Source organism: Jaculus jaculus, chromosome 7, assembly GCF_020740685.1.
Source record: "Jaculus jaculus isolate mJacJac1 chromosome 7, mJacJac1.mat.Y.cur, whole genome shotgun sequence".
Lineage (NCBI taxonomy): Eukaryota > Metazoa > Chordata > Mammalia > Rodentia > Dipodidae > Jaculus > Jaculus jaculus.
The window spans coordinates 53,908,490-53,922,205 of NC_059108.1; the positions used below are offsets into that span (position 1 = coordinate 53,908,490).

Genomic DNA, 13,716 nt, shown 5'->3' on the forward strand with positions numbered 1-13,716 from the left:
AGAAATGTCTTTGTATGACACATGAAAAAATAAAAGGGAAGGGAAATGGCTAGGGAGAGTGACTGAAGAACTAGAAGTTAGAATAGGTTGATGTTTTGGGAGGGTTAATGAAGGAACTAACCTGCTACAAGTGGAGGATAAATGCTATAGGACAACTTCTTAAACTTTCACCATTCATGATCCCTTTTTGTCCAAGAAATTCTAACATGATCCTAGGTATATAGTTACATGAAATTGATGGAGAAGTCAAACACATGCTAATAATCAACCATAAAAATTATATTAAAACAATTACTGGTATACAATTTTTTTAAGTTAATGGTCTTTTTATTGGGAAAAATAAAATAAAAGACTAGCATTTACAACTTGGAATGGACATAAATTGTACTTTCATGAACAGCAATGTTGATGGTTGTGCTGAAGTCCACAGCCACAGCCTACTCTGCTGGCTCCAAGTTCAGAAGATTTGAAAAACAGAGTCCAAAGATGCTCCCCTGGTAAAGATTTCTTATTAAAAATTTGTGACCACTGGCAACATGACCCCCATTTCACTCTAGTACAATGCACACAGCACTAAATCAACATACTCAGGCAGGCCACCAGGGTGTCACTGTCACCATGGAGCGGAGCACATGAAGTCCAAGAGGACCATCCTGCTACTGGAGCTACTGTGTCTCAAGTTTATCCTTCACCCAATTTCTGCATAGCATCCTGAGGTAAACCAATTTAAAGTGTTTTCGGTAACCAGCTATGGCAATTTATACTCACAAATTGAATTAGAATCCATCTGAATAGATTTTGAATTTGCTTTTCCTTTTTTCGGTTTTAATACAAATGCCTGACTGCTCAATTGTCAAGCTGCATGCATGAAAAACCGGCCAGCTCAGACTGTGTTAATCATGAGCACATGGACTGTAAGGAGTCCACTGAGTGCTTCCTTATCATTAAGGTAGTACAAGTATTTATATTGTAAAACGGATGTGTAGCTTGATCTTCAGGGGACAGGACCACCAACCAATACATGCAGATTTTGTGTGTGGACAGAAGGTACTTGTGACATTCAGTTTTGCTATATAGAAACAGAAAGAATAAATGAACTTTTTTCTTTTTTCTTTTTTTTTTGCAAGAGGTAAGTAAAAGATTCAATTTGATTCTTCTAGAAGGGAAAGTGGTTCAAAGCAGGTCTTCATTTTGCAGTCATCATCTGAACGAATTCTTCATTGTTGACTTGTCTGTCTCCATCAATACCTGCTTCTCTGATCATTTTATCTACTTCTTCATCTGTTAGTTTCTCTCCTAAGTTTGTCATAATGTGACGTAGCTCTGCTGCACTGATGTAACCATTTCCATCCTTATCAAAGACTCGGAATGCCTCACGGATTTCCTCTTCACTATCTGTGTCTTTCATTTTTCTAGCCATCATGGTCAAAAATTCTGGGAAGTCAATGGTGCCATTCCCATCAGCATCCACTTCGTTGATCATATCCTGCAATTCACCTTCTGTTGGGTTATGACCCAGTGACCTCATGACGGTCCCAAGTTCCTTTGTTGTGATGGTGCCATCACCATCTTTATCAAATAGGGAGAAAGCTACCTTGAATTCGGCAATCTGTTCTTCGGTCAGCTGATCAGCCATGGTGCGAGCGAAGGGAGGAGGAAGAGCAGAGCAGGCGAGGAGGAAGGTGACTGAACCAGCGCCCGGGCTCTATACAAATATTTTTACCATTAAAGATAGAAGCAAGTTTGCATACTAGGGAAATGAATGTGCTTGCTATTTTTACATGAAGAATTAAACTTTGGCTGAGCATTTTACATTGCAGAACATAAGCTGATATTTGGATTTTACAATTGTCAGTGCTGACATTTTATAATCACTGTTCTGCATCAATATGCTTAATACAAAGTGGCAGAAGTATGTTTCAGGAAATTTCAGAAATTGTTGTAAACTATCTTAATTCCAGTCAAAATTTAGTTAATGATATTTTGAATGAAACTTCTCATAACTCAAGTAGATATTTTTTAAATTAAACATAACATGCTACAATCCAAAGATATGGTAATTTGACACATACTAAAGAAAACTGGTGGGAAAATACAAATCTTCATTTTCCATAATTAAAATATTACCTTTTTGCAAGAGAAGTAAACTTTGAATGTGTAGTGAAAACATGGCAGGGGTTGAAGAGATGGCTCAGTGGTTTCAGGAATTGCTAGTAAAGCCTAATGGTCTGGGTTTGATTCCCCAGTCCCCATGTTAAGCGATATGCACAGGTTGGTGAATGCATTTGGAGTTTGTTTGCAGTGGCAGGAGGCCCTGATGCACCTATACTTTCTCTCTTTCTCTCAAACGACAATATTTTAAAGCATTGCAGGCTGGAGATGGCTTGACGGTTGAGGCATTTGCCTGCAAAGCCTAAGGACTGGGGTTTGATTCTACAGTACCCATATAAAGTCAGATGCACAAAGTGGTGCATGCAGCAAAGCATGGCGGCTCCCACCTTTAATCTCAGCACTCGGGAGGCAGAGGTAGGATTGCCGTGAGTTCGAAACCACCCTGAGACTACATAGTGAGCTCTAGGTCAGCCTAGGTTAGAATGTGACCCTACCTCGGGGGGGGGGGGGGGGAAGTGGTGCATGGTTTGTAATGGCTAGAGGCCCTAGTTAACTCATTCTCCTCATTGTCATTCTCTCTCCCTGCAAGTAAATAAAATATATTTTCTAAATTGCTATTCATAACATATAGTATTCTGAAATCTAGCTGAGGTTTTCCATGGAGTGCTCCTTGACATGTGGTATGGTGTAATACTGAATGACAGCAAAGTGCTCAGGGTATGTTTGGAACCAAGTGAAGGCATGTAGTGTAGTAGGGGAGAATGTTGCCAGAAACACTTCAGTTTATTTGAGTTAAATTTTGGGCATTGTGTGTTCAGAACCTCTTTAATATTGACACCAAATTATCTGTGCCCCACCAACCATTGAGTTTGTGACCCACAATTTCAGAAGCTGATCTTCAGTACAAAATGACACCAGATTACCAAGGACTTTGACACTAGAACTAGAGAATAAACCTGGATGCAAAGGAAATCAGACTGTGGGTATGGAGTTTGTGAGATGAGCTCTTCTCTCCCCCGCTCCCACTGAATATATGGTCCTAGAAAAGAAGCCGCTCTTGTCCTTCCAAGTGTACAGTGACTTGAAAGAGACCTTTAGGTTAGGTAGGAAGCTATTCAGTTATTCAAAGTTAGTTACATAAAAATAACCTTAAAGATCCATTGATTGTTAAAAAACTGCAAAAAGGAAATAGCCTTCATTTTGAAGTTGTGAACAACAACAACAAAAAAATAACAAAGAAAAGGAGCCATGTGTGGTAGTGCACACCTTTAATCCCAGCACTTGAGAAGCAGATGTAAGAGAATATCCATGAGTTCAAGGCCACCCTAAGACTGTATAGTGAATTCCAGATCAGCCTGGACTAGAGTGAAACCCTACCTTGAAAAACCAAAACTAAGTTATAATTAATTAAAAATAAAAAAGGATTATCCTAATAACCCCAGCCAGTTCTCTGTAGTCATATAATAATATTTTGAGTAGTTATGAGATCTTTAAGAATCTATACCTTGTACTTCTTATATATACCTTTAATATATAGTTTATGATTCAGTATTCTTGTGGTCTAGGATTTATCTCATTGAATTTTTAAGCCTCTTTCTCTTATGCATGTCAAAAGCCCTTTAATATCATGTTATGCTGTCTGTTATTTCAACCATGTAATTGAAGAGGTTGTGATCTTTCAGTGACTTTCATATACCCACATAAGACTTTTTTCTCGTTGTACAATATTACCTGATTTTTGAAAGGGATGGCTTGATACTGCTTCTTAATTTTGGTACTTCTCCTTCAAGCCAACTGTAGCTGTTATGTCTTCAGTAAATAAAAGTCCCATTTATTTTTGAGCAGGGTCATTAAGCCTTAGGGCTCTGCTTGATGCATGCAGCTTTGACTGAAGACTGTGATGACTACTCCATTGTCACTGACCAGAAGAAGTGAGAGCCTCAAGTGAGCCCTTGCTGGGTACTCTTGGAAGTGAGATAGCATAATGACCTTTAATTTGTGTGACTATTTTTTGTAGTTTAAATTTTTCTTCCTAAAACCAGACATTTGTGACTAAATTATGTTTTCAGGACATCTTAATTCTTAGGTATCCTTTAAGTGTGACACAGTGTAAGCCCAGAAAGTTCTGTTTTCTTTTCCATATGTAAAAATGATTGCAGTCATGTCTGCCCTCTAGAGCCAGGAGTGATTGGTGCCCAGAGCATACTAATCAAACAAGATAAATAAATAAAAAATACTATATGTCTTGCTTTGGCCTTGTCTTTAATTTTGCATTAAGGGTATATTGTTTTTCTATAAAGGGAGAAAAATGAACTCCAAAGGAGAATCAGTGCAATTTGTAATGTAAATTGTCACTATCTTAAATATTCAAAAACAGTAATTTTCAATAAATTATTTCCATATGAAATCTAAAAGGCAATCTGTTTTATGCCATATTTTGTACTGACTGCTAGACATGCTCATGACAATGAGCTATTGTTCTCTTAACCATATTTACGACAAATTGCAAAGGTTTATTCTTTCCACCACCCCATGTTAGCTGTCACTGTGACAAAATACCTGAGATAACCACAGAGAGAAAATACATTTTGGCTTGTTTAGAGATTTTAGTCCATGATCTCTTGACCTCATGGCTTTGGGCCCGTGGTGAGGCAGCAGAGCATGTGGGAAAGCAAAGCCGCTTGCTTGCCTCATGGACACTAGGAAGCAAAGAGGGCAAGGGTTGGAGTTGCACTAGGCCCTCAAAAAGCACAATACCAGTGACCCAACTTTCACTTTGTGCCCTGCCTCTAATGGATAGTTCCACTATTGCCATCAGTACCACCAGCTAGAAACCACCTCTTCATGGCATAAGCCTCTGAAAGAAACTTTCTCTTCAGAAATCATCCAGATATTTCATTTGCTTGTGAGGAAATTCAGAATGAAGTAACTAGGGTTCTTTTAAAAAATATTTATTTTTTGGCGGGTGGAGAAAATGGGCATGCCAGGGCCTGTAGCCACTGTAAATGAACTCCAGATGCATGTACCAATTTATGCATCTGGCTTTAGTCTGGGTACTGGGTAAATGAACCTGGTAGGCAAGCGACTTAGCTTGCTGAGCCATCTCTCTAGCCCCTTAGGGTTCTTATTAACAAAAAGCTTTTGTCACTTTTTCTTAGGATACCTTTGGTTGTAGCTTGACTATTATGCCAAAGGCTGTGATAGATGCAAACACCATTAGATTTCTTTGTGTTCTACAAAACAAGAATATAAATACAATTTTATAAAATAACTTTATTACAGTGTGTTGTAAAAAAGGGTGTTAATGTTCTCAGATTCAAAATTATTTTTTTTAACCAATGTAAGCCCTCTTTGGAAGCTGTGCAGTGTTAGTGATATTTTCCTGAGGTTGTAGCTTGCTATATACATGTGGGGATCAGAGATCAGTTTTGAAAACTGCCCAGCAATCTTTCTTGTTGTTTAAGCATGTTCTGTAAATTGTGCTTCTAGAAGGACTGTGGAAAGGAAAAGGGAAGTAGAATTAAAAATCATTCCAATAAAATAGTTTAATTTATGCTTCTGCAGTTAAGCAGTGCTCCTGGTTAACAGAAATACCCTTCAGCTATACAGGATTTTGGAGGGTTGGAGGGCACTCATTTGCACATAAATAGCCATTAACTGATAAATTCCCAGAGGTCTCCTGTTGCATGTTAGTGGTTCTGACCTACTTAGCTAGCTTAAATTTGTTTTACAGAATTATTATAATTCTATCCTTAGTACTTAAACTTTGTGATTAATGCATGACTCACAATACAATTAAAGTATAATTACACAGTTTTGCAGCTTTCTATCATGTTGTTGTTATTACAGAAATCTGGATTTTGCAGATATTACCAGAGTTTGATATTTTTCACTTTTACTGTTTTATGCAATTATGTTAAATGGTACATTTTTATACCTGGAAGAATGGGTAAAGAGAAGGTGACTTATCAAATGTAGCATTTGTATGCTCAAGAACGGTTGGGTCCTCTTCACGTGTCATTGCCCTGGTGTGCTGTTACTGTATCTGCGTGTCTCAGGCATTCTTTCTTACATTTTTCAAATGTTTGTGAGCTTCAGTGGTATCTTCATACCACTTTATTACAGAGACAGTAGCCTTTCTCCATGTGTTGTAAAAGCAGGGTAAATACAAAGAATCCAGAGAAACATCACAGCAGGACTCAGGTGCTAGTGTCACGTTCTTGACATCATCTTGTAAGATGAGTAGTTCAGACTGAAAGTGGTTGGTGAACTTGCCAGCTCTGGCCTCTGGCCACATAATAGCATTGGAAGGATGTGAGGATCAAAAGTCATTCCATGGATGAAAATTGTTAATAAGTTTGTGTGTGTATGTATGTGTGTGTGAGAGAGAGAAATAATATTTTAATGTTTTTAAAGGCTAGTGAAATAAGATGTGACACTGTGGTATAAATGTTAACAATATCATAGAATTGACCAATTCTGGCTGGGTGTTCCTTGTCTCTTCTCAGCCATTGACTCAACATTAAATTGTAGTTGGTTCTTTTTTAAAGAAACTGAAAATTTGTATCCCTGCTGTTTAGGGTTTTTATTACTGTCATCTTTATTATTTAGAGTGATTTGTGGTATTTTCTTAAATTTGAGATGGTGACTGCTTTGTAAAGGTTCATAGCTTGAAACACATGATTCTATTAAAGGAAAACCTAGTAAATGAGATACTAAAGCATCAGTTCTGTTGAGAATGGGTAGGGAGATGAAATACTTGGGTTATTTTGAAATTCCAGGGTTTTTATTGTTGTTGTTTTTTCAAGTCTTGCTCTAGCTTAGGCTGACCTGGAATTCACTGTATATGTAGTTTCAGGGTGGCCTCGAACTCATGGAAATCCTCCTACCTCTGCCTCCTTAGTGCTGGGATTAAAGGTGTGCACCTCCCTGCCCAGCTTGAAATACCAGTTTTTAAAAATACTTTAAAAATTGTGTCCTGTTCTATGGGAGACTATATGTGAAAGTTTAATAATCTAGTAAATTACAAAAACCTTTTCTATAAATTTTTCTTACTGCCCTTTTATTATCAGTGTCTGAAGATATATCACCACAGGGTCTGGCACTCCATGTCAGTCAGTATAGAGAGTACTGTTACCACCTGGCTGGGCTTGAGTGGTGGTTAGCTCTGACAGAAGGAAAAACTGAGAAGCATATGTTATCTGCTTGCTAATATCATTAAAGATAATGAGATAAGTAATCTAAAGCCATTCTTATTTGATATTGTGGAGAGAGGATAGGCATTTCTGTGGGGTGGAAGGGTCAGTGGTTAAAGCAGCCACTGCTTTGTAAGCTGACTGCAGTCATCACACTTTTCCAAAGAAAAAATGGTTACCCTATAATAATCAGTCTAATGAATTCAGAAATTCATTGATTGTCCTGGCTCTGGGTAGATTAGGTAGAAACTCGCTTCAAGGAGTGGAATTTATGAAATGTTTGCTGCATCCAGCAAGCCAAGCTGCTATAATACAGCTGCCTCCTCAGTGGTTTGCTTTGATCCTGTGGAATGAAAGGACAGGAGGATCAGCTCAGGTCTAAATGAGATTACAGCTGGTTCTGCCGCTTATCTGGTCTATTGCCAACTAGTGTGGCTTTGCACGTCCTAAGGGGTTTACAACAGAAACTGTTTATTGAGTATCATCGGTTTACTCAACACAAGCAGGCTAATCCTCCCCAGCCTCAGCATGCTGTAGAATTGTGCAGGAGCCAAACCCAAAGCTGGTATAACCGACCCTCTAGAGCCCTTTGTCTCGCTCTTTATTGATTTTTTTTTTTTTTTACCTGAGTTAAAGACAGCAAAAAATAAAAACCAATAACCATTCCTATTGGAGCAAAAGGTTAATCTTAACCTAAAAATCTTACAACAAGCATCTGTTAACCCTAGACGGGACAACCTTCTTTTTTACCTTTCTTGTCAAGTGGGATTTTCTAGTTTTGAATGTTGAACAAGATTAGAAAAACAGCTTAAAAGATCTTGCTAGGTATTTCAAGTTAAATGCTCAGGTCTCTAATATTTAGAGTACTATATAGCAGGGCTTTTCAAATGGGATATGGTGACATATGTTTATTTCAGTTTTGCAGAAAATAATTTTTTTTATAACTTGTGCAGATCTTTTTTTTTTTTTTTTGAGAGCGACAGACACAGAGAGAAAGACAGATAGAGGGAGAGAGAGAGAAAAGGCGCACCAGGGCTTCCAGCCTCTGCAAACAAACTCCAGATGCATGCACCCCCTTGTGCATCTGGCTAACGTGGGACCTGGGGAACCAAGCCTCGAACCGGGGTCCTTAGGCTTCACAGGCAAGCGCTTAACTGCTAAGCCATCTCTCCAGCCCGAAAATAATAATTTTTTGATGTGACTAACACATCAAAAACAAGGTTATAAACCTCATTTAAGGAAAAGAAAGCTACTCACATCAATGACTGCTGGTCATTTTACTTGATAATCTCTTGGTCAGTATATTTCTTGAATCAGTAAAAGCTGATCATTGGGAGTATTATAAAGACATACCTTGTAGAAGTAATTCTATGTGTGCTCTAATCTTATTTTGTTATTTTATGATTTTACTAGATGTCTTTAAACTTTGATATGTAGTCTAATCTTGAACATTTGATTTATAGCAGACAGTACTTAGGAATTACAGTTCTATTTTCATTTTTTGATGTTGATGTTATTTAAACTTTTCAGTACATTTATTAGCCATCATACTGAAAATAATATTCACCTTGAAGAGTCTAAGCAAACTAAATTAGAAAATAGTAGAAAGTAACACTGATTTAACGGGGTTAGTCCTGGCCACTGTGGTTGCTGAGGAGCCCAAAGACATTGAAGATGATGTGTTTATGGTCTCTCATGAAGCCAGAAAGGACATGGAAAAGTTGCATGATAGTCTTGGCAGCTTCACTCTGTGACTATAGATCAGAATCAGAATTGTTTTCTTTAATTGTGTGTTCTCAGGCACGTGGAGACAGAAGCTGCCAGCTAATCACCCTTCCCTTCATGTATAGGAGTAGTTCTGGAAAAGCTATGCATACAAAGTCTGTGCTATAGGCTGAACATTAGTAATCTATAAAATCAAAAAGAGTCCAAGTTGAAAAAAAAAAAAACTTTTTGTGTGCTAACATGATATACCTCAAGTGGAAAATTCCACAACTGACCCCATATGACATGTTGCAGTCAAACAGAGGCATCCTAAAATATATATAACATTAGCTTTAGCCTATGTGTACCAATTGTATTTTGGAACAAATGAATTTGATGCTTCAATATGGTCCAAAACCCCAAACACTTCTTTATTCTGAAATCTAAAGCACTTCTAATCACAAGCATTTTGGTTAAGAGTTACTTAACCTGTACTTTACAATTCCTAGGAAGGCCAGAGAAGAAACTATAGGGTGGGTGGGTGAGCTCTGTTTGTACCCCTCAAGTTTGAATGGATCGATTGTTGCTTCATACATAACAGTAAATAGTAAATACTCTCAGCTGTGTAAATGCTGAGTAAAAGGCAAGATAGGTTGCTTAAGAAGAGTCCAGTGGTGTTTGGGCTTCCTTTCTCCTAATTGACAAGGAACATGTATCCTCAGCTATATCTAAGCTCAAAAATGTTGCTATGGAAACATTTGGAGGCTTTCTAAATTGTATTGTGTGATGGCATCAGCTAAGACTGATGTTTATCTTAAACACATAGCTGGTCCAATATTTAAACATAATGGACAAGATGTGTACCAGTTGAAAATGTAATATTTATCCAATCATTTCTATTCTGTCAAGCTAGGCTCAAAAGCAATAGGTTGCACTCATAGAGTAATAAATTTTTAGTGCATTTGGGGATAAAGACTATTGGTGGTGATTGTTTAAACTCTTTCTGCTCAATCATCTGAATGGTGCAAATCACAGCATTTTGTCAGACTGTGAGAAGTTCACCTAGATATTGCTTTCCACACTAGCGGGTCACCATATAAATTACGTTCGCAGTTTTACAGCATAGCTGGTGCTGGAAGTTAAATTGATGCCCAGTGGTGGAACTCGTAGAACATTTTCCTGTTAACATGACCAGACGGAGTTGACATTGTTGATGGCGGGTTCGATCTAATAAACCACGGACCTAACAGTGATCTTTACTGTGTTTCAGAAGTGATGATGATAAAAGTTTAGCAATCCAACAGTTGTTCCTGACTGACAGAAAACTAGCTTCTCTGTCTATATTACCAAATGCTGGGAAGAGTAAGTAGGGTGTGATTGGAGTTTAATTTAACCTCAGGTTCTGAAAGATAATGCACTACAATAACACACTATATATATCAATATATACCTCTACGTAAAGACAACTGCCGATTTTTGTTCTCCAGAGAATATTGTACCTAATCTGTTGGAAATTTGGACGTACCATAGGTCGTCTGTGCCTTCCCTTCAGAATCCTATGCAGATGATCTTAAGTTGACTGCTAGCACTAAAATACAAGCAACTCTGAATTTTTCTTTTTAATTTCTGTGTTTACTTAAGTTACTTCCCTGTAAGGACTTTAAGCTTGTATGTTTGTGTGTTTGTGTACGTCAGTGCAGCCCCACTCATGCCACATGCATGTGTGGTGATAAAAGGACAACTTTGAGTGTCAGTCCTGATTGTTTGAGGCAGGGTCTTTTCCTTTTGTACAGGGGAGAGATAGCTTAGTGAATAAAGTGCCTGCTTTGCAAGTGTGAGGACCTGAATTGGGATCCTCACTGGACTCAAAACTGTTCCACTGTAGCACTTGAGTCTAATCCTAGCACACCCAGGGAAAGAAGAGCGGTGTACACGGGAAAATCACCTAGAAGCTTGCAGGCCAGCTAATGGTGAACAATGAAAGGAGGGCTTTAAGCTTTATTGAAACTTTTTTTTTTTAATTTTTTATTTATTTATTTGAGAGCGACAGACACAGAGAGAAAGACAGATAGAGGAGAGAGAGAGAATGGGCACGCCAGGGCTTCCAGCCTCTGCAAACGAACTCCAGACGCGTGCGCCCCCTTGTGCATCTGGCTAACGTGGGACCTGGGGAACTGAGCCTTGAACCGGGGTCCTTAGGCTTCACAGGCAAGCGCTTAACCGCTAAGCCATCTCTCCAGCCCTTTATTGAAACTTTTAATTGTGAACATTTCTTTTCTCTCACAATACTTAATTCTCAGGGGTTAATTTTTCTACTGGCAGTTGTAAATAACTGACAGTGTTTTAAAGTGTATTGGAGGGGGACTGGAGAGATGACTTAGTGGTTAAGGTGTTTGAGAAGCCTACGAACTCAGGTTTGATTTTCAGGACCCATGTAAGCCAGTTGCACAAGCTGGTGCATGCATCTGGAGTTTGCAATGGCTAGAGGCCCTGGTGTGTCATTTCCCTCTCTTTATCTGTTCCCCCCCCTCAAGTAAATAAGTAAATATAAAGCATACTTTGAAGTATTTGTTTTGTTCATGAAACTTGTATGTTAAGTCTTCCTGTTTCTAGGAAACACAGGTTGAGAGCAAAGCCATGTTCAGTACTATTATCAGGTCAACAAGTACTCCAGCTCTGTTTCTTTGGCAGATGGTTATTTTTTAGTCATGCTTGTCTGTTTGTACTCATTTGGTAGTGTTGTAGTTTGGGTCCATAGAACAGGTTTAGCCTGGGCTGTTGACCTGCCTTATCTGTCTTCTCTTATGTCTGTTCTCAAGGTGACTGGGCTTATCCATGGTATTTCAGCACTCTAACAGTGGCTTTTTTTTTTTTTTTTTAACAGCAAACAAGGAAAAAACTTGTTTAATAAAACAGAAGTTGTAGCCGGGAGTGGTGGCGCATGCCTTTAATCCCAGCACTCACGAGGCAGAAGTAGGAGGATTGCCATGAGTTTGAGGCCACCCTGTGACTCCATAGTGAATTCTAGGTCAGCCTGGGCTAGAGTGAGACCCTACCTCAAAGAAACAAAACAACAACAACAAAAAAAAACAAAAAACAAAAAAAAAACCCCAAAAACAGAAGTTGTCACACATTCCCTATTTCATTAACTATTGATGTTTTGAAGCAGAGTCTCTCAGGCTTATCTGGAGCTCACTGTAGCCCAGGCTCGCCTCAAACTCCCATCAATCCTCCTACTTCAGCCTCTTCAGTACTGCTGGGATTATGGATCTGAGCCACCATGTCTGGCTTGTCACAGAACTTTTGTTGGCCACTTTTAAATTTCTTAGCGCAACATTATATACAGTGTTTTTGTTGTTGTTGTTCTTTTAGCATCAGGAAATGGGCTTTTCTGATGTACTGGTAAATATTTTAAGGGTGCCATGTAGATGAAACCTGTCATACACAAATATCACATACCAAACCCCAAGCATGCAGAATCAGATAAATCAGTACATTTGCTGAAGCCTTGAAAAATAAATTACTGATATTAGAGTAGTATTTAAGGCTCTCAACCTAGCAACAGAGCTTTACAATAAACTTCACAGATCATTGGATTAATAGATAATCTTTCTAGAAAATTTCTCTCACTCTGTCTTTTCCTCCTTTGTAAAGGACTATAATCAAAGAGACAATTCGTGTCGTGTAGACAAGTGTGTTTAACTAAATATCAGGAATAACCATAATTTAAAACTGAAGTTTATTCACTATTAAGTATAGATTTGTTTTAAGTAGGTTTGAACTTGTTCTTTTTATTTTTGGTGATTGATTGCATACATGGATCAGTTGCATCTTTTCCTGTAGCTAGCATTCTAATTAAACCCTCCTATTCTAGAGTTGGTACAGTCCTTCTAAATGAATACATTTTGTATGTGGAAGTAACAGGACAGTAGATACTCAACAGAGAAGTGAAGATGAGCGAAGAGGGTTCAGGGTAAAAGAGTAAGAGGAAATGTTATCCTTACACTTAATGAGATATTCATGAAGTGCTGATGAAGAAGAGGGACCTTATCTGTATTCATTTATGTATATATAAAAACTAACAATTTCAAGAGCCATATAAACGTATAAAGGTTATTTATACATTCCAGGTTTAGCGTTAAGTTACAGTGATTCCTTAGCTACCAATTTTTTTTGAAGCAAGCCCAACAGACTAGACTTCTTTTTTTTAAATTTGTGTGTGTGAGAGAGAATTGGTGTGCCAAGACCTCTAGTCACTGTAATTGAACTCCAGATGCATGCATCATCTAGTGTGCATATGCAGCTTTGTGCACTTGTGTTACCTTGGTCTGGCTCACATGGAACCTGGAGAGTTGAACATGGTCCTTAGGAACCAATAAGCCATCTCTCTAGTCCATTTCTATTAGAATTTGTTTATAACTTTGGTACAAAACCATCTTTTTGAAACATCTCTTGGGACTTTTTTTTTTTTTTTTATTTGACTCTTACTCTACTGAGCTTTGGAATCCAAACCATTTGTCACTATTTAAGCTGATGATTGGGTTTTTCATCCATTAACAATTGGCAGTGGTCAGTAGTGTCTCATATAATTTATTGCATTTCTTGAGTGTGAGAGAAATATCAAGAATGCAGAATGCTTAAGAGGTCTTAGAGAAATTATCCAAGAACACTACTTTTCCTACTGCATTAGCTATTGTAATTATAC

At 38.1% G+C, this 13,716-nt stretch overlaps 2 protein-coding genes across 6 annotated transcripts in view; one reads left to right on the plus strand and one right to left on the minus strand.

The window, feature by feature from the left end:
* The window catches only part of Mms22l (MMS22 like, DNA repair protein), a 184,142-nt gene that overhangs the window by 109,494 nt on the left and 60,932 nt on the right, over positions 1–13,716 (plus strand). The gene's annotated exons all lie outside the window — the stretch shown is intronic.
* On the minus strand, positions 735–1,679 carry LOC101607953 (calmodulin-1-like). The gene has a single exon (XM_045154273.1). It carries the CDS (start codon positions 1,634–1,636, stop codon positions 1,187–1,189), a length of 450 nt encoding a protein of 149 aa, XP_045010208.1. The 5' UTR covers positions 1,637–1,679; the 3' UTR covers positions 735–1,186.

Excerpts from the sequence above, each read along its gene's own strand:
- LOC101607953 (XM_045154273.1), bottom strand. The coding sequence starts at position 1,636 with ATGGCTGATCAGCTGACCGAAGAACAGATTGCCGAATTCAAGGTAGCT.